The sequence below is a fragment of the Dendrobates tinctorius genome, unplaced genomic scaffold, assembly GCF_039654945.1.
Source record: "Dendrobates tinctorius isolate UK_male_01 unplaced genomic scaffold, ASM3965494v1 ptg000031l, whole genome shotgun sequence".
NCBI lineage: Eukaryota > Metazoa > Chordata > Amphibia > Anura > Dendrobatidae > Dendrobates > Dendrobates tinctorius.
Window position 1 is genome coordinate 7981377 of NW_027361699.1, and position 21847 is coordinate 8003223.

At 41.8% G+C, this 21847-nt stretch overlaps 1 protein-coding gene across 5 annotated transcripts in view; it reads left to right on the top strand.

The window, feature by feature from the left end:
• The window catches only part of NFIB (nuclear factor I B), a 314972-nt gene that overhangs the window by 175503 nt on the left and 117622 nt on the right, over nucleotides 1-21847 (top strand). For all 5 annotated transcript variants that reach the window (XM_073572167.1, XM_073572171.1, XM_073572166.1 and 2 more), the window contains exons 4-6: nucleotides 9961-10029; nucleotides 12263-12383; nucleotides 15174-15292. In XM_073572167.1, the coding sequence (XP_073428268.1) occupies nucleotides 9961-10029; nucleotides 12263-12383; nucleotides 15174-15292 (309 nt within the window). The remainder of the gene's footprint in view (nucleotides 1-9960; nucleotides 10030-12262; nucleotides 12384-15173; nucleotides 15293-21847) is intronic.

A 21847-nucleotide genomic window follows, 5' to 3' on the forward strand; every position in this document is an offset into this window, starting at 1 on the left:
CCCTGGCGGTGTGCTTTGGATCATTGTCATGTTGAAAGACCCAGCCACGTTTCATCTTCAATGCCCTTGCTGATGGAAGGAGGTTTGCACTCAAAATCTCACGATACATGGCCCCATTCATTCTTTCATGTACCCGGATCAGTCGTTCTGGCCCCTTTGCAGAGAAACAGCCCCAAAGCATGATGTTTCCACCACCATGCTTTACAGTAGGTATGGTGTTTGATGGATGCAACTCAGTATTCTTTTTCCTCCAAACACGACAAGTTGTGTTTCTACCAAACAGTTCCAGTTTGGTTTCATCAGACCATAGGACATTCTCCCAAAACTCCTCTGGATCATCCAAATGCTTTCTAGCAAACTTCAGACGGGCCCGGACATGTACAGGCTTAAGCAGTGGGACACGTCTGGCACTGCAGGATCTGAGTCCATGGTGGCGTAGTGTGTTACTTATGGTAGGCCTTGTTACATTGGTCCCAGCTCTCTGCAGTTCATTCACTAGGTCCCCCCGCGTGGTTCTGGGATTTTTGCTCACCGTTCTTGTGATCATTCTGACCCCACGGGGTGGGATTTTGCATGGAGCACCAGATCGAGGGAGATTATCAGTGGTCTTGTATGTCTTCCATTTTCTAATTATTGCTCCCACAGTTGATTTCTTCACTCCAAGCTGGTTGGCTATTGCAGATTCAGTCTTCCCAGCCTGGTGCAGGGCTACAATTTTGTTTCTGGTGTCCTTTGACAGCTCTTTGGTCTTCACCATAGTGGAGTTTGGAGTCAGACTGTTTGAGGGTGTGCACAGGTGTCTTTTTATACTGATAACAAGTTTAAACAGGTGCCATTACTACAGGTAATGAGTGGAGGAAAGAGGAGACTCTTAAAGAAGAAGTTACAGGTCTGTGAGAGCCAGAAATCTTGATTGCTTGTTTCTGACCAAATACTTATTTTCCACCATAATATGCAAATAAAATGAAAAAAAAACAGACAATGTGATTTTCTGGATTTTTTTTTCTCAGTTTGTCTCCCATAGTTGAGGTCTACCTATGATGTAAATTACAGACGCCTCTCATCTTTTTAAGTGGTGGAACTTGCACTATTGCTGACTGACTAAATACTTTTTTGCCCCACTGTATATATACACTCACTGGCCACTTTATTAGGTACACCATGCTAGTAACGGGTTGGACCCCCTTTTGCCTTCAGAACTGCCTCAATTCTTCGTGGCAGAGATTCAACAAGGTGCTGGAAGCATTCCTCAGAGATTTTGGACCATATTGACATGATGGCATCACACAGTTGGCGCAGATTTGTCGGCTGCACATCCCTGATGCGAATCTCCCGTTCCACCACATCCCAAAGATGCTCTATTGGATTGAGATCTGGTGACTGAGGAGGCCATTTGAGTACAGTGAACTCATTGTCATGTTCAAGAAACCAATCTGAGATGATTCGAGCTTTATGACATGGCGCATTATCCTGCTGAAAGTAGCCATCAGATGTTGGGTACATTGTGGTCATAAAGGGATGGACATGGTCAGCAACAATACTCAGGTAGGCTGTGGCGTTGCAACGATGCTCAATTGGTACCAAGGGGCCCAAAGAGTGCCAAGAAAAAATTCCCCACACCATGACACCACCACCACCAGCCTGAACCGTTGATACAAGGCAGGATGGATCCATGCTTTCATGTTGTTTACGCCAAATTCTGACCCTACCATCCGAATGTCGCAGCAGAAATCGAGACTCATCAGACCAGGCAACGTTTTTCCAATCTTCTACTGTCCAATTTCTATGAGCTTGTGCAAATTGTAGCCTCAGTTTCCTGTTCTTAGCTGAGAGGAGTGGTACCCGGTGTGGTCTTCTGCTGCTGTAGCCCATCTGCCTCAAAGTTCGACGCACTGTGCGTTCAGAGATGCTCTTCTGCCTACCTTGGTTGTAACGGGTGGCAATTTGAGTCACTGTTGCCTTTCTATCAGCTCGAACCAGTCTGCCCATTCTCCTCTGACCTCTGGCATCAACAAGGCATTTCCGGCCACAGAACTGCCGCTCACTGGATTTTTTTTCTTTTTCGGACCATTCTCTGTAAACCCTAGAGATGGTTGTGCGTGAAAATCCCAGTAGATCAGCAGTTTCTGAAATACTCAGACCAGCCCTTCTGGCACCAACAATCATGCCACGTTCAAAGGCACTCAAATCACCTTTCTTCCCCATACTGATGCTCGGTTTGAACTGCAGGAGATTGTCTTGACCATGTCTACATGCCTAAATGCACTGAGTTGCCGCCATGTGATTGGCAGATTAGAAATTAAGTCTTAACACACAGTTGGACAGGTGTACCTAATAAAGTGGCCAGTCAGTGTATATATATATATATATATATATTTACATGTTTTATATGTATAATCTGTATAGCACAGATGATCACAGCTTCAAGTCCCCTAATACAGTAAAAAATATGTTTTCAAAAATAAAAAATAATAAAAAACTCAAGTTCAAATCACTTCCCATTTGCCCCATTAAGAATAAAACAATCAAAGAATATATAAAAAACACATATTTGTTATCTCTGCATTCATAAAAATATGACATATCAAAATACTAAATAAATTAATCCGATTAGTAAGCGGCGTAATGAGAAATAATTGAAACACCGGAATTTTTTTTTGGCTTCCACAACATTGCAATAAAATGCAATAAGAGGTGATCAAAACATTGTATCTACCCCAAAATGGTATCAATAAAAACGACCGCTCAGGGACATCAAGGACCAGATCAGCCAGACCATTAGGGGCTAAAGAGGGTCTAAGTGGACAGAGAAAATCTCCATAACCACCCCAAATGATAACCACATATACAAATCAGCACAATACAAAACCCATGAGAAGTGAAGTGGGGCAGGTAGAGCCAGAGACCCGACGCGTGTCGCCACTCTAATGGTCTGGCTGATCTGGTCCTTGATGTTCCCTATGCCTGATCTTGGGCTGGGGTACCTCTACGCATATATGAGGTCTATTTAGTGTGCATTTCTATCTTTTTTGTACACCTCATAGTGATCAGCATCTTCTTGGGTTTACATTATCCCTTGTACTGTTTTTTTTGTAATTATTGGGTTGGAATTGCATCATTTTTTCATTGTATTTGGATATTATTGGTGTTTCTGACTCATATGCTCTATATTACCTATGTGAGGTCTTACTAATTCTCCTATTGAGAATCCTGTTTACATGGACCTGGGTGTTGTGAGTTCATTTTCCCCTTCATTACTGAGGCCCGAGGAACTCCCTCTTCTGGTAAAGAAAGGTAGTGAGCTTGATTATCAAACACATGAGGCTAATGATGATGACTGGCTGAGTGGAGTTACTGACTGGATATAAGGCTGCCGACGCCCTTCTGCCCTGCGGGTGATTTCTCTGTGGGATCCTTGGAGACCAGTCTGAATTCCTGCTCCTCTAAAGCGAAGTTTGCTGCTCGGCCTTTTGCTTTGGTGCTTTGACTTTGTTTTGCTTTGTTTTTCTGGATTTCTGCCATTCCCTGCTGGGGTGTGCTGAATTCATTTAGCTCTGTCTTCTGAAAATACCTGAGTGCTGATTTAGTTTTTGAAGCCTAGCTGCTTCAGGGCCTTTTTCATATCAGCTTGTTGGCTTATGTCTTTGATAGGGTTTTGGCAGATTGCAGACAGCAGCCTTCCTGTCCTTTCCTATCTAGGTAGTTTTGGGCCCCGTCTTTGCTCAGTCTATCTTTCTGTCTGTGTTAGTATTTTCATCTTGCTTCACCGTCATTATATGTTGGGGACTGCCTATTGCTTTGGGGTCTGCTCTGGGGCAGTTTAGATTTCTCCTTTCTTTCTTTAGGCCTATGTAATTCTCCGGCTGTGATCGAGGGGTCTAGGGCATCGTAGGAACCCCCCACGGCTACTGCTAGTTGTGTTGATTGGTTCAGGGGTCTGCAATCTGATAGTTGCCAACTTCTCTGGTTTTCTGGACTTAGCTTGTATTTCTGCTTTTGCCTCCTACGGTGACTCATTCATAACAGAATCACCCGCCATACCGCAGATCCTAGGGTACTCAATAGCAGGAAAGAATTGTAAAAAAAAAAAAAAAAAAAAAAAAAGTGTGTATATTTTTTCCTCTATATCTCTGAGGCCGTAGGGGGAATATTTTTTTTTCTCTCTATGGAGATAAAGCAATTGTCTGATCGTGTGGAGCAGCTCGCTGCGGAAGTGCGGGGAATTTCCGCCTACCTTGCTCATTCACATGCTGCTGAACCAAAGATTCCTACACCTGATGTATTTTTTGGGGATCGGTCTAAATTTTTGAATTTCAAAAATAATTGTAAATTATTTTTTGCCTTGAAGCCTAACTCGTCAGGGAGCTCCGCGCAGCAGGTTAAAATTGTCATCTCTTTGCTGCGTGGCGATCCCCAGGATTGGGCGTTTTCTTTGAAACCAGATGATCCTATTCTGACTAATGTGAACGCATTCTTTCAAGCGTTGGGGTTGTTGTATGACGAACCTAATGCCATTGATCAAGCTGATAAGACCCTGCTGACATTGAGCCAGGGTCGTGATTCTGCAGAATTGTACTGTCAAAAATTCCGAAAGTGGGCAGTACTTACTACCTGGAATGATAATGCCTTGGCTGCTCTCTTTCGGAAGGGGTTGTCAGAAGCCGTAAAAGATACTATGGTGGGATTTCCTGTTCCCTCTGGTCTTGACGATTCTATGTCATTAGCCATTCAGGTTGATCGGCGTTTGCGCGAATGCAAAGCTGCACGAGAGGTGTTGCCACCTGTTGAACAAATGTCTGAACCTATGCAATGTGATAGAGTTTTTTCCAGAGAGCAGCGTCAGGAGTTCAGAAGGCGTAATAAGTTGTGTTTTTTCTGTGGAGATGCCTCGCATATTATTTCTGTCTGTCTTAAACGAGAGAAACGCTTTGCACACACGTTTTCTGTTGGGGGTGTTCAACCTAAGTTTCTTCTGGCTATTACTCTGATCTGCTCCCTGTCCACATTTTCCGCCAAGGCTTTTGTGGATTCGGGAGCAGCCCTAAACCTAATGGACTTGGATTTTGCTAAATGTTGTGGATTTCCGATGACACCTCTGCAGACGCCTATCCCTTTGAGGGGGATTGATGCTACGCCTTTGGCTAAAAATAAACCCCAGTTTTGGACCCAGGTGGTAATGCGGGTCGCCCCAGACCATCAAGAAAATTGCAGATTTTTGGTGTTGCATAATCTGCATGATACTATTGTTCTGGGGTTTCCCTGGTTACAGATTCATAATCCAGTTTTGGATTGGAAATCTGTGTCTGTGGTGAGTTGGGGTTGTCGGTGTGCCTTTAGTGAGGCTCCGGTGTTTTCCACCTCTCCTCAGTTGCATGATGTTCCTGATTATTTGGCGGACTTTTATGATGTATTTAGTGAGAATGAGTCTGCGATTCTGCCTCCTCATAGGAGTTATGACTGTGCAATTGAACTGAGCCCGGGGTGTAAATTTCCCAAGGGTCGGCTCTTCAATTTATCTGTACCCGAGCACGAGGCTATGCGATCCTATATTAAGGAAGCGTTGGAGAAGGGTCATATTAGACCATCCTCGTCACCCTTAGGTGCCGTTTTTTTTTTTGTAGCCAAAAAGGATGGATCATTAAGACCTTGTATTGATTATCGTGCCCTCAACAAAATTACTGTTAAATATCAGTATCCGTTACCCCTGATTTCTGATCTATTCTCCAGAGTTAAAGGTGCTTGCTGGTTTACCAAGCTTGACCTCAGGGGGGCGTATAATCTTATTCGCATTAAGCATGGGGATGATTGGAAGACGGCGTTTAATACTCCAGAGGGACATTTTGAGTACCTGGTGATGCCTTTTGGGCTCACTAATGCCCCTTCTGTCTTCCAGTGCTTCATGAACGATATTTTCCGAGATTTTGTTGATAAATTTTTGATTATCTATCTGGATGGTATTTTGATCTTCTCCAAGGATTGGGATTCTCATGTGGAACATGTTCGGACTGTGTTCCGGATCTTGAGGGAGAATTCCCTGTATGTCAAAGGATCTAAATGCCTTTTTGGAGTACAGAGGATTTCTTTTTTGGGATTTATTTTGTCCCCGTCAACTATTGAAATGGACCCGGCCAAGGTACAGGCCATTCACGATTGGGTTCAGCCCACTTCTTTGAAGGCCCTCCAGAAGTTTTTGGGTTTTGCTAATTTTTATCTGAAATATATAGCAAAATTTTCTAGTATTGCCAAGCCATTGACTGATTTGACTAAGAAGGGTGCTGATGTGTTAAATTGGTCTCCGGAGGCTGTTTCTTCCTTTCAGGAGCTGAAGCGAAGATTCACCTCTGCCCCGGTTTTGCGGCAACCTGATGTCTCACTTCCATTCCAGGTAGAGGTGGATGCTTCTGAGATTGGTGCAGGAGCTGTTTTGTCCCAAAAGGATCCTGTAACATCTAAAATGAATCCCTGTGCTTTCTTTTCCCGAAAGTTCTCTCCATCTGAACGTAACTATGATGTGGGGAATAGGGAACTGTTGGCCATGAAATGGGCATTTGAGGAGTGGAGACATTGGTTGGAGGGAGCTAAGCATCAAGTCGTGGTCCTCACTGACCACAAGAATTTGATTTACCTAGAGTCGGCTAAGCGCTTGAACCCTAGACAGGCTAGGTGGGCCTTGTTTTTTACACGTTTTGATTTTGTGGTTTCTTTTCTTCCTGGAACAAAGAATGTCAAGGCAGACGCCCTCTCTAGGAGCTTCTTTGCTGATTCTCCTGTGGTGACCAAGCCTGCTACCATCTTAGGCGAAGGGGTAGTTCTTTCTGCCATCTCGCCCGATTTGAGACGTGCTCTGGAAGAGTTCCAGGAGGACAAACCTGAGCGTTGTCCCAGTGGAAAGTTGTATGTTCCTGACCAGTGGAAGAAGAGAGTGATGTCTGAAGTTCATTGCTCTGCTTTGGCTGGTCATCCAGGTATTTTTGGTACTAGAGATCTTGTGAGTCGGTTTTTTTGGTGGCCCTCCTTGTCTCGTGATGTCAGGAATTTTGTGCAGTCCTGTGGGACGTGCTCCCGGTCTAAATCGTGTTCTCGCTCTAGTGGGTTGTTGATGCCTTTGCCTGTCCCCAAGAGGCCATGGACCCATATTTCAATGGATTTCATCTCTGATATGCCTGTCTCTCAGAGGATGACTGTTATTTGGGTGATTTGTGATAGATTCTCTAAGATGGTTCATCTTGTACCCCTCCCTAAGTTGCCGTCTTCCTCTGAGTTGGTGCCCCTGTTTTTACAACAGGTGGTTCGTTTGCACGGGATTCCTGAGAACATTGTATCTGACAGAGGAGTCCAGTTTGTGTCTATATTTTGGAGAACTTTCTGTTCCAGGCTGGGAATTCAGTTGTCCTTCTCCTCTGCTTTTCACCCTCAGACCAATGGGCAGACAGAGAGAACAAACCAGACCTTGGAGTCATATTTGAGATGTTTTATTTCTGCTGATCAGGATGAGTGGGTTTCATTTTTGCCCTTGGCCGAATTTGCTTTAAATAATAGAGTTAGTTCTGCCACTTTGATGTCACCTTTTTTTTGTAACTTTTGGTTTCATCCTCGATTTTCTTCAGGGCAGGTGGAGCCCTCTGCCTGCCCAGGTGTTGACACTGTGGTGGAGAGAATGCACCAGATCTGGGACCAAGTGGTGGATAAGTTATCTCTCTCCCAGGAAAAGGCCCAGCGGTTTACCAACCGGCATAGGACCATTGGTCCCCAGTTTAAGGTTGGTGATATGGTGTGGTTATCATAAAAAAATATTGCTATGAAGGTGGCTTCTCCTAAGTTTAAGCCTAGATTTATTGGACCTTACAAGATTGTGGAGATTATTAATCCGGTCTCTTTTCGTTTGGCTCTTCCTGTCACATTTAAAATCCATAATGTGTTCCATAAATCTTTGTTGAAGAGGTTTGTTGAACCTGTTGTTCCGGGGGTGGCACCTCCAGACCCTGTATTGGTTGAAGGTAACATGGAATATGAGGTAGAGAAAGTACTGGATTCCCGTCTGGCTAGACGGAGACTCCAGTATTTGGTTAAGTGGAAGGGTTATGGTCAGGAGGATAATTCCTGGGTCTCTGCCTCTGATATTCATGCCAAAAGATTGGTGCGTGCCTTTCATCGGGCTCACCCTGATCGCCCTGGTGGCGTAGTTGAGGGTTCGGTGACCCCTCCTCAAGGGGGAGGTACTGTTGTGAGTTCATTTTCCCCTTCATTACTGAGTCCTGAGGAACTCCCTCTTCTGGTAAAGAAAGGTAGTGAGCCTGGTATCAAACACCTGAGGCTGATGATGATGACTGGCTGAGTGGAGTTACTGACTGGATATAAGGCTGCCGACGCCCTTCTGCCCTGCGGGTGATTTCTCTGTGGGATCCTTGGAGACCAGTCTGAATTCCTGCTCCTCTAAAGCGAAGTTTGCTGCTCGGCCTTTTGCTTTGGTGCTTTGACTTTGTTTTGCTTTGTTTTTCTGGATTTCTGCCATTCCCTGCTGGGGTGTGCTGAATTCATTTAGCTCTGTCTTCTGAAAATACCTGAGTGCTGATTTAGTTTTTGAAGCCTAGCTGCTTCAGGGCCTTTTTCATATCAGCTTGTTGGCTTATGTCTTTGATAGGGTTTTGGCAGATTGCAGACAGCAGCCTTCCTGTCCTTTCCTATCTAGGTAGTTTTGGGCCCCGTCTTTGCGCAGTCTATCTTTCTGTCTGTGTTAGTATTTTCATCTTGCTTCACCGTCATTATATGTTGGGGACTGCCTATTGCTTTGGGGTCTGCTCTGGGGCAGTTTAGATTTCCCCTTTCTTTCTTTAGGCCTATGTAATTCTCCGGCTGTGATCGAGGGGTCTAGGGCATCGTAGGAACCCCCCACGGCTACTGCTAGTTGTGTTGATAGGTTCAGGGGTCTGCAATCTGATAGTTGCCAACTTCTCTGGTTTTCTGGACTTAGCTTGTATTTCTGCTTTTGCCTCCTACGGTGACTCATTCATAACACCTGGGGATATAGGCATTATTCTCGGTGAGGGTGATAGTTAGTAGCAGGTGGGTTGCTCTATTATGAGCATTGTATTATTTGTGTATGTGTCACATCTGTGACCATTTTTAATGTTTTTAAGAATTTTTGCTGTTTGCTGTGTTTAATAAAATTTGTATTATATATGCTATGTCCTATTCAGGGTGATCCCCTGCTCATGGGCTTCAGAAAATGGCAACACAAGAAAATATTATAATTTTTTTTCACAAATTTCCAATTGTTTTTCCACCGCTTACAAAACCCCACAAAAACAAAACAATACATATTTAGTATCTGTGTACGCATACTGATCTGTGGAATCATATTGCCAGGTCAGTTTTACTGTCTTGTGAACATAAAATGAATTTTGTTATTCAAAAATACAGCTTGTCCCACAAAAAAACAAGTCGTCGTATGGCTATATGGACAGAAAAATAAAAAAGTTATGGTTCTTGGAAGAAGGGGAGGAAAAGAAAAAAAAACAAAAAAAAAAACAACAGAAATTGCCCCGGGGTGAAGAGGTTAAGGCCGGGATCACACATGCGAGAAATACGGCCGAGTCTCGCATGGTAATACCCGGCACTGCCGCCGGCACTCAGGAGCGGAGCGTGCGGCTGCATAGAAATAAATGGAGCCGCACGCTCTGCTCCCGTGTGCTGACAGCAGTGCCGGGTATTACCATGCGAGACTCGGCCGTATTCCTCGCATGTGTGATCCTGGCCAAATGCTGCTATCAGCCAGGTTAGTTGCAACATAAAAATGAGGCTTTAGACACTGATTAGCTAAAAACAGTTTCCTGGCCCCTGTGCTGAGGAGAATACACAGATGTCTGTACCTGTGCACTGCTGCGGCCCCTCTGAGTAGTAGGGGTTCTCTAACACTAATGACCCTGGTGAAGTCTTCATGCAATTCTCTTTCTTTTCCAGGATACCTTGAAGACAGTTTTGTGAAGTCTGGAGTTTTCAATGTTTCAGAGCTAGTGCGAGTGTCTAGAAGTAAGGAAATTTGATATTATATGCTAAATCTATTTTTTTTGTGTTTATTTGATTTTTTTTTGCTATTTTTAGTTATTTATGTATGTATCAGCAAGGTGCTGACCTGAAGCAAGGCTCTATGTAACACGTTATGGTTTGGATGCATCCCATGTCCTTGTAATTTAATTTCTAACACTTGCATGGACATCTGCTCCTTTCGTGCAGCAATTAGTGTTCACTGTCTCACTACAATCAGTTTGTGTGTAAAGGTACTGTCACACTTGGCGATGCACCAGCGATCCCGACCAGCGATATGACGCGGTCAGGATCGCTGGTGCATCGCTAAGTGGTCGCTAGTGAGCTGCCACACAGGCAGATCTCACCAGCGACATCGCAGGGGTCGGGGGTCACTACTTACCTGTCAGACGAGGCGATCCTGACGTTCTCCCGCCCGCGTCCACGCGTCGCTCGTCGGCGCCGCAGGAAGCTGACGACGAGAAACGGTCCAGGACGTTCTCGCGCGATCAGTGATAACCAGCGGGGAGCGGTCGGAGGTAAGTATCAGACATAGCGATATTGCTAGCAATATCGCTGCTGCGTCACAAAACCAGTAATGTTATAGCGATATTGCTAGCGATATCGCTTGGTGTGACAGGCCCTTAATCCTGAACTAAAATGTCCCTTATCTTGCTTATATGTGGGAGATGCTGTTATGTAACATGGCACCAGCTAGAAACCCAAATCTGGAAAGGCAATGCTTGTCAGTAGTAAGAGTAGTCAGCAGTCTGCTGTCCATCCCACCACAGATAGCTGCACAGAAGGAATGTTACTGACCTTTCCACTGTGTCAATGTAAAGGGAAGTTGACATCATCTCGGTAATGGGAAGACAATGTATTTTGTGAGAGAATTCCTGGAGATAAGCACCACTGTTCTGTGCAGTGATAAGACCGTATTGACATTGCATCAGGAGACACACTCTGCAGTGTATGGGGTGACAATCTTTCATCACATCTCCACCCTTACAAATATATGGATGCCCCGAATGTCAAATCCCCCTCTAGTGACTAATCTTGCATATGGACACCTTGAAGGAAATATTATTGGAGAAGTTAGTTGGTAGTAGTGCACACAACACATTGTGGTCCGTGATACACAAGGGCACTGTGTATTCTCGCTTCCTTGCTTGTCACACTGTATTTCTCTAATAATAGCATTTGGGTTGTGGTTGTGGCGGGCTTCTTTCATCTGGCATTTGTTTAGCCGCTCATTTACCTCAAACCACAAGAGACTGTGACGTGCTTTACCAGTTGCAAACACTAAATGATCACTTCCACCACATGCCATGTTGGGAACTTATTTCATAAATATGGTTACAAATGTGGATATGATTTCACTCATTTTCGTGCAGTTTTGTTTTAATTACACCTCAACTGTATTGTCCATACGTGGTGCGATCCCTGCCAAAGCCTTATTCACACTCTATTTCTCTGGAGACCTTGTTTACTCTCGTCCCCATGATTCATACGGGATGAAAATAGTTTATACATATAAGCCATTTGCGCTTGTGTTCTCCTCTCAGGTATAAGGGTAGCTTTGAATAGGCATCCCTCGAAAAGATATAAGAGAAAAGCACTCTGCTGCTCATCCAAATATGCAAAGAATCCACCTCTGTCATCACCATCTCTCTTTCCAGCAGGGCTAACTGAAAGAACTATCTGCATGCAGTGAGTTTAGTGGGGCCCAGAGATCTGACCCTGTATCACTGATTGATGCCCCACATGCAGTACATACTGTAGCATGGAAGTGTTGTTCCCGAGTGAAAGGGAGCCAGCAGTCACATCTAATTAACGATTCATCAAGAAATAATTGAACTATGCATAAATTAGGGACACCGTCATCTTTAAAACAAAAGAATTATTCATTTGGACTTTGTTCCCAAGGTCTCTGATGATACAAAGCAACACTCAGCACACCAAGCCTTTGTATACTATGCAAGCTCTTACTTGCTACTACCAAATGCCATCGGATATACTTAATGGAAGCATTCGGCATGGGTCTACGGTGCTCAATAATTCTACTTTTTGTCATATTCTTTCAAAAAGATGAAGGAAATGTGAATGGATTGTTAAATGGTGTAGCCTTAAAATAGCAGTCTCACTCATTTGGAAATTAAGTCAGATTAACTATTTCTGCAATTAAACTCTGACTAAAAAGTAGACATTGTATAAGTAACTAGCTGTGTTTTCTTTCCAGCACCCATAACACAGGGCTCTGGTGTCAGTTTCCCAATTGGAGAGCCACTAAGCCAGCCATACTATCATGATATGAACACGGCGGTCAGCTTACAGAGGTCATTATCCTCTCCACCGAGCAGGTAACGGATGAAAGTGACAGTAAAGCAATAGTACAAAGTGGGATCTACTGGAGACAACATTCTGCTAAGTTACTTTTATAAATATTTTTCCATTTTAGCTTTTATAAAATCTATGATGTAATAATATCAAACTGAAGGTACAACAATTACATACATTGTATGACAAGCGTCTAAGAGTGAATTTACACCGCGTCATGCGCGGTGTTAAACAGTCACTGACTGGTAACATGTTCACTGGCCACTGGTTATTTTATAACCTCTTTATACACGCCTATCCCACTTCACCTGGCACTGAACGATCTGTAACAGACCATTCAGGGCGCATAGACTGCCATTCTTGAAGGCACAGATTCTGTTTAGTCATGACCATGTACTGCCAAATACAATGATCTTTCGTGCAAACAACAAGTTTATTTCACCCAACAAGTGAGCATTTTGCTTGTTCGTTGAGTGATCACAAGCCTGTTTATACTGTACGATTATCTTGAATGATAGTTCCCGGAAAGGCCTGTTCGCCACAAATTGTGCAGTGTACATGAACCTTATAGCTCTATTTACATCATGATCCATTTGCAGAATTCTCATAGACTTCATTGATCTATAATTTGGTTTATAGGGATTCTGATTTTCTTTAAGGCAAGAATAGCTTTTCTAAATTCCATGATTCTTAACATAAAAAAGACAAAAGCACTGGCTAACTCACAAAACCGCCAACATGAACAGATTCACAGTTGTCTGATGAAGCACTAGAGTGCTGGATATGATTATTATTATTTTTTTTATTATTTTTTTTATATAGCGCCATTAATTCCATGGTGCTGTACATGAGAAGGGGTTGCATACAAAGTTATAGATATCGTTAACAGTAAACAAATTTACAATGACAGACTGGTACAGAGGGGAGAGGACCCTGTCCTTGCGGACTTACATTCTATGGGATGAAGATATGATGAAGAATACCTGACTTTATTGAATAACCTTAAAGAATCGGTCACAAAATATTTTATTAGAAATATATAGATGTTGTGTGTTTAATGTAAAAATAAAACAATACAAGGAAAATAAATGGATACCTACTTAAAGAAAGCAGTTCAAAGGAGACTGTCAGCTGATCTATGCTGCTTAAACCAACGGCAGCATGAATCCAGAGTTTGCCTGCATGACTAGAGGCATGTATAATTTTCTCTGAAAAGTGTTTTAGAGAGCTATAGCTAGAAGATCCATCTGAGGACAATGACTGTTTTGACGCTGCTCTGGACTGGCTTTTCCCAGTGCCGCTTCAGGTGATACCTGTCAGTCATCTTTAGCAGCGCTACGAGTGCCAGCTGGGGGCCCAAAACCAGAAATGTTTTTTAAATCCTGCCAGCGTTTCAGAGAAAAATATACCTGGCTACAATCATGCAGCCAGGCTCTGATTCATGCTGCCCATTGTTTGGGCAGAATGCATAAGCTGACAGATTCCCTTTAAGAGAGCTTAAAGTTGATTATAGGTTAAATATGTTGATAGCCGAGCACAACTACTTTTAATGGGCGCAGACTGGTGACCAACTACAGAAAAAAGTTACCGACCTACTTATCATCTGCTATTTGTATAATACGTATTGGTCAAGGCTGTGTCCATTGAGTGCCTGCAGTAGACATGTGGTGTATGACCCAGAAGAAGGAGCTGTGCAGCAATACCAGAGGAACGACAGATGAGGAACCTTTATTTTTTATTTGGCCACTGTGCTGGGCTCATTTAAAAAATGTTGTGAAATACCATTTTAAACTCATGATCCAGAAGGGATTTGCTCAGTTCATGTTGATGTAATTCATACTAAAACTTCATCATTTCTATGATTATGTTAATGTGTGGGGCATGGTAAGTTTAACTTAAGATTGGGACTTTTTGTTCATCATTTGCTAATGTGAAATTATTAAAAGGCCAGTGTCAGTGTAATGCCAAATTTACACTTATGTTCTATTATAATGGCAGTCGTTACAAGGTCATCCTTACAGTGGAAGGATCATTTTCAACTGAGGAAGTTTCCCTTCAAAGAACGGCTTTTTAATATTTTCCTACTAACAGGGATGACCCATACAATGGGACTGAACGGAAAGGCATACAAGGTTGTGTCCATTCAATTAAACATAGAGAGGAAGTTTATCCACATGGAATGTAAAACTACCACAAGAAGATCTAACCTCTTCTATTTCCTCATTAAAAGAGCATCAGACCTTATTCTTGTTATGTGCCACATAAATGTCCGCACGTCACTCCTTCCTCTGAAAGGGTTACATTCAGTTTCCTGACGAACGTTCACAAACTCCTAGAATTTCTAAAATTAAAGCTTCACTCCAGCGGTTTTTTTATTTCAGTGCTGGACTGGTGCTACTAATGTAAGGTTTTTGCATCCAATTTTATACTCTACACCTGCCATCTTCAGCTCCTCCTGGTGCTGCTCCTGTCCCGCTGTTCATTCTTGTGAGTGCACTTTCTGACTGTCTGGACGTCCAAAGTAACAGTCACAAGCTCTCAATGCTAGTTCATGAGCGGCAACGAGGCTGTCATAGACTTTCAAAAGTTTGGCTCACTTCAGAAAATACTGGAGCGGTCCAGCAGGCCAGAAACTGCTGGAAAACGACCAAAGCAGTACCAATAGGTATGAGAGTAGGGGCAGAAAACTTAGATTAGTAGCACCACTCCAGCACTGCAATTTAAAAAAAAATGCTGGAATGATGTTTTAAATGTCTTCAGTGATAAGTGTGTTCAATGGTTCACGAAACTAAATCCTTTACTTATCTTAACAGTAAAAGGCCCAAGACCATCTCTATAGATGAGAATATGGAGCCAAGTCCAACTGGAGACTTCTACCCTTCTCCAAATTCACCAGCAGCTGGGAGTCGGTCATGGCATGACAGAGACCAAGGTACAAAGATTAACTTTTAATCATGCTTTTAACAGGTTTTGTCTGGCTTCTCTAAATGGGTTCAAACATGACCAGCTTGGTGGTGGTCAAACTCTGGACACCACTCCTCATCAGCTCAGGAGTGGTCTGCAGCCTCATCAGTGTTTACCTTGCATGCTACCTACTTAGTAGTGACCGTGTTAGGTATTTCGGCACTCTGATTCAAGTGGATAGCTGCAATACCCAGCATAGCGTCTATTAAGTTGATGGGCATGCAGGTATACCAAGCAATATAAACACTTAAAATACAACAGCACGTGGGCAAGTGCTGCAGTCTCTTCAGACATCTGATTTGAAGTGTCAAGTGTTGGACTCCCACCAATCTGATGTTGATCATTTCTCCTAAAAGTGGTCATCTGGAAACACTCTTGTGAGTCCTAATAGTATAACCTCTAATGTTTGCACAGTGTGCTGCAGGGTTTGATTAAAAGACCAACTACACTTACAGACAGAGAAAAGTGTGACCTTCCTTTTCTAATAGTCACTTCTTCCAAGTTTTGTGGAGCTTTACTATGAATAGGTGATACATGATATTTGTGTGCCACCCCTTTAATGATGGTGTCAGTTATCTTTTACACTTCATATCGTTCTTGGCCTGTCATTGGCATATTGTGTCAATTTAGAATTCTTTTGTTTTCATTTAAGTAGATGCTAAATAGGAGTTATTAGTTGTTAGATACAGTGAGGAAAAAAAGTATTTAGTCAGGCACCAATTGTGCAAGTTCTCCGACTTATAAAGATGAGAAGTACAGTATGTAAAAGAACATCTAAGCAAGCCTGATGCATTCTGGAAACAAGTCCTGTGGATCCATGAGGCTAAAATAGAACTATTTGGCCACAATGATCAACGGTATGTGTGGAGAAAAAAGGGCACAGAAGGGGTGATCAAACTTTGGAGTTGTGTTGCAGCCAATGGCATGGGGAACATTTAAAGGGTAGAGGGAAGAATGGATTCAATGAAATTTCTGTAAAAAAGCTGAAGTCCAAAGGAACATGGTTTCTACAAATGGATAATGATCCTAAACACATGTCAAATTAAAAAATAGACTACCTAAATAGGCGCAAGTTGAAGGTTTTACAATGGCCCTCACAGTCCCCTGATCTGAACATCATTGAAAATCTGTGGCCAAACCTCAAAATGGCAGTGCACGCAAGACGACCCAGAAATCTCACAGAACTTGAAGAATTTTTAAAGGAAGAATGGATGAAAATTCCTCAAACAAGAACTGAAAGACTCGTGACTGGCTACAAAAAGCGTACTAGGTACTAACCATGCAGGGTTCCCCAACTTTTGCATCGGCCCATTTTCTTCTTCTAATTTTTATCATGTAAAAAAATGACAATTTTAAGGGCCTAAAATACAAACGAAATGTGTCATCTTTAATGTCAGGCCTTTTAGAGATCATTTCATCTTCAACTTGCTTAACTGTTCACAATAACAGTAATTTTGAAGAGGGGTGTGAAAACTTTTACATCCCACTGTCTCTATATCTATCTATCATCACATCTATCAATCTATATATCAGTCAATAATTATCAATAATTAGCTATCTATCTTTTATATATCGGTCTATTATCTATCTCTGTACCAATTATTATTTCTGTATCAATTATCTTTGCATCTACCTATTTATCTATAAAAAGTTATCTATCATTTATCTCTCGTATACGCAATATTTGATGATATTGTACATGATACATGTTGGAAATTCTTTATCTAAACTTGCTGACTATAGCATGCAGTCACGAGATTTTGTCGATCTAGCAACATCCTTCTTGTCATGTCACTGGCAAGGCTGGAAAGATGAAGCATTAAAACCATATACTATGCAAGTCCTATTCTCTAGGAAGCCACCATGATAAGACTAAATGGATAATACAATTAAACAACGTCAAGGAAAAAGGAGCCTATTAAAGCAAAGAGATTACTTTAATGGCGTCATTAGTGTCATAAAGAGAGAGCTTTATTGAAAGTAGTACAGTCGCTTTCCTTGCACTGTCTTTTTCTATGCTAACAAATTAAAACATGTTTATTGCTTTTAAAAAACAATATGCTTGATCAAATATTAATTATGAATTCTGAGGAGAAGTATTGAGACATCTCACGGCAGAAGAAGACAGAAATAATTATGTTGGGAATACAGTGGGGAAAAAAAGGATTTAGTCAGCCACCAATTGTGCAAGTTCTCCCACTTAAAAAGAAGAGAGAGGCCTGTAATTGACATCATAGTTAGACCACAACTATGAGAGTCAAAATGAGAAAACAAATCCAGAAAATCACCTTGTCTGATTTGGCAAGATTTATTTTGCAAATTATGGTGGAAAATAAGTATTTGGTCACCTAAAAACATGCAAGATTTCTGGTTCTCACAGACCTGTAACTTCTCCTAGTGACCTAATTAATTACCTGCATAGAGCTGGGACCACCGTAACAAAGGCTAGCATCAGTAACACACTATGCCGCCAGGGACTCAGATCCTGCAGTGCCAGTCGAGTCCCCCTGCTTAAGCCAGTGCATGTTCGGGACCATCTGAAGTTTGCTAGAGAACATCAGGCTTGTTTAGATGTTCTTTTACATACTGTACTTCTGATGCTGAATTTTATAGTGATGACACAGGAGAGGTTTTCTTCTGATGACTTCCTTGAAGGCCATATTTGTGCAGGTATCTCTGAATAGTAGAACAATGTACCAAAACTCCAGAGTCTGCTAAATCTTTTTGAACGTCCTTTGTAGTCATGCATGGTTCTTCTTTGCCGCTCTAGCAATCATACAAGCAGGTCTTCTTGCTTGGTCCTCCAGACCTTATCTGCACTGTTCCTGTTAACTGATATTTCTTAATTGCATTTCAAAATGAGGAAAGGGTAAGTTGAAAACACTTTGCTATCTTCTTATTGTCTTCTCCTCTCCTGCTTTGTGGGCCTCCACCATTTTCAGGGTGCTAGGCAGCTGCTTAGAAGAACCCATGGGATACTGTTTTTGGCACACGGTTAGAGGAGGCTGGGTTTTTATAAAGCTGGAAAATTTGCATCACCTGGCCATTCCTAACACTAATGATAGTGAACAAGCCATAACCCTAACAAGCTGATTTGGGTTGGAAACCTTGGTCAAAGTTTTCTGAGCACACAAATCTCCAAGGGTGCCCAGACGTTTGCATCAGCCCATTTCCCTTTTTGTCATTTTTAAAATGTAAAACATGACAACATATATTTTTTTTTTGTTTGCCTAAAATACAAATTAAATGTGTCATCTATAACTTTAGACCTTTTAGAGATCATTCTATCTTCAGCTTGCTAAACTTCTCGCAAAAATAAAAATTTTGAGCAGGGGTACAAGCCACTGTAGATACAGATAGATAGATACAGATAGATAGATGGATAGATATGAGATAGATAGATAGATAGATAGATAGATAGATAGATAGATAGATAGATAGATAGATAAATACAGTGGGGAAAAAAAGTATTTAGTCAGCCACCAATTGTGCAAGTTCTCCCACTTAAAAAGATGAGAGAGGCCTTTAATTTACATCATAGGTAGACCATAACTATGAGAGTCAAAATGAGAAAACAAATCCAGAAAATCACCTTGTCTGATTTGGCAAGACATATTTTGCAAATTATGGTGGAAAATAAGTATTTGGTCACCTAAAAACATGCAAGATTTCTGGTTCTCACAGACCTGTAACTTCTCCTAGTGACCTAATTAATGACCTGCATAGAGCTGGGACCACCGTAACAAAGGCTAGCATCAGTAACACACTATGCCACCAGGGACTCAGATCCTGCAGTGCCAGTCGAGTCCCCCTGCTTAAGCCAGTGCATGTTCGGGACCATCTGAAGTTTGCTAGAGAGCATTTGGATTATCCAGAAAAGTATTGGGAGAATGCCATATGGTCTGATGAAACCAAAGTAGAACTGTTTGGTAGAAACAAAAGTCGTGTTTGGAGGAGACAGAATGCTGAGTTGCACCCAAAGAACACCATACCTATTGTGAAGCATGGGGGTGGTAACATCATGCTTTGGGGCTGTTTCTCTGCAAAGGGACCAGGATGACTGATCCATGTACATGAAAGAATGAATGGGGCCATGTAGATTTTTAGTGCAAACCTCCTTCCATCAGCAAGGGCATTGAAGATGAAACGTGGATGGGTCTTTCAGCATGATAATGATCCCAAGCACACCGCCAGGGCAATGAAGGAGTGCTTTCGTAAGAAGCATATGAAGGTCATGTAGTGGCCTAGCCAGTCTCCAGATCCCAACCCCTAAGAGGCTCCTCTGTCCTCCACTCATTAGCTGTAGCAATGACACCTGTTTGAACTTGTTATCAGTATAAAAGACACCTGTCCACAACTTCAAACAGTCACACTCCAAACTCCACTATAGTAAAGACCAAAGAGCTGCCAAAGGACACCAGAAACTAAATTGTAGCCCTGCACTAGGCTGGGAAGACAGAATCTGCAAAAGGCAAGCAGCTTGATATGATGAAATCAACTGTGGGAGCAATAATAAGAAAATGGAAGACATATAAGGCCACTGATAATCTCCTTCGATCTGGGGCTCCACGCAAGATCCCACCCCGTGGGGTCAAAATGATCACAATAACGGTGGACAAAAATCCCGGAACCACAAGGGAGGACCTAGTGACTAAATACTTTTTTCCCCACTGTAGGTAGATAGGTAGATAGATAGATATGTGATAGATAATAGATAGATTGATGAAGTGATAACAATTGATACAGAGTATAGAAATAGTCTGATATATAAAAAATATAGCTTGATAGATACTATAGATACAGCTTGATAGATACAGGTTGTTAGATATTGATTGATACAGAGATAATTGTAATAGAGATAGATAGATAGTCTGATATATAAAAGTTAGATGTAAAACCCATTATACTGACTACCTACAGGCAACACTGGGGGAGTTTTTGGCCTTGCTTTCTACGTTTTTTTTTTTTACTAGTGTGGTCCCTCTAGTTACAATAACAATTAATTTTGGCGAAACCATTTTAAGTTGAAACTATTAGGATTAGATACAGCTCTATGGAAACTGATAATAAGTCCAAAAATCACTTGTTGTGCATGACTAGGGTTTCATCACAGTGTAGTATAAAACACCGTGTACCAGAAGAATCTAATACAACTCCTCTAACCTTGCATTCAAAAGAGTGGCTCATTCTGACACTGGCGAAATGCCCATTCTGACCTTTGTGTAGCAGCAGCAATTGTGTGACTGTTGCAGTAATTCCACTGCCATGGCTTCTCAGCACAGCCAGTCACCGATTAGCTGCTATGGTCACATACTGGCTGCAGTAAGCAAAGGAGGAGCTCTGGATCACCAGGTTTTGGTCTTCTTTTTATTACATTTCCTTTATATCATTACTTTTTTTTTTAGAAGTTAGACAAACCATTTATAACATGCATTGTATAAATTAAACTTCTAATCTCCCTCTCTTTGTGGCTGATGGTAGGCAGAATTTTGTCTTTACACTTTATACCTGTAGGCAATTTGAAGTTCAGTGCCTAAAGTCACTGACCACGATAAAGAAATATTATTCAGCACAAAATTCTGAATTAGCTTAGATGAAAAACAAGACAGGATTTAAGAGCGAACATAAATTTTATATTGCATCGGTAAGCAGGTCTGAGCATTCCCCTTCGTTTAAATTCCAATTTACTGCATTTTCTGTAATTAGATAAAGTCAGCCAAGTCTTTAAGGCTTAGAGGTACTGTAACTCCATTGCATTAACAAATCGATTGTAATTGACTTTTTAAGCTATTAGCATGATCATCCTACCTGCTTATGGATGAAACAATCCTGGCAAGATATATGAAGAACTTCATTGAATACGTTTTACAGAATGAGAATGGCTTTCTCTCTCCATTTTTATTGTCACTTTATCAGCCAAATGAGTAAACCTTATAGACCAAACTTGTGCATTACACTTTCTAGCTCCACCTCATCCTTACTGCACCTTAACCTTTGACTTTTCAACATTATGAAATCACAAGCGTAGGAAATTATAAAATTATAAAGTTTATAGAGTATAAAGGTGCATTTACACTGTATGATAATCATTCCAAAGAATGCTCATTTTTCAATAATCTTGCAGTCTAAACAGGCTTCGACAAAATGTTCATTTGTCTGGTGAAATAATCTTTTGATTTGCCCAATCGTCTTACTCGTCAGCACCTTGTTCTGGGTAAACAGTACCTGCACTGCCAAGCACAATGGTAGATGATCTATATCTAAAGTACATTTGGCCTGTCTAAACAGCCTATTAAATGACCGCCAACCGGCAAACATGTTGTTGGTTGGCGATCGTTTAATGCAGCACACTGGACAATCTAAATGTACCTTAAGGCTGTTTACAAACAGCCTGCATCATCTGGACCATATGTAATTCTACTAGAAGGAACTTCAGAGGTTGTATACTATAAGAAAAACATGTCGGCTTTCTTCCAGATCCACCCCCCACACTTGTAAGTAGTCTGGGGTTGAGGCTTAGCAC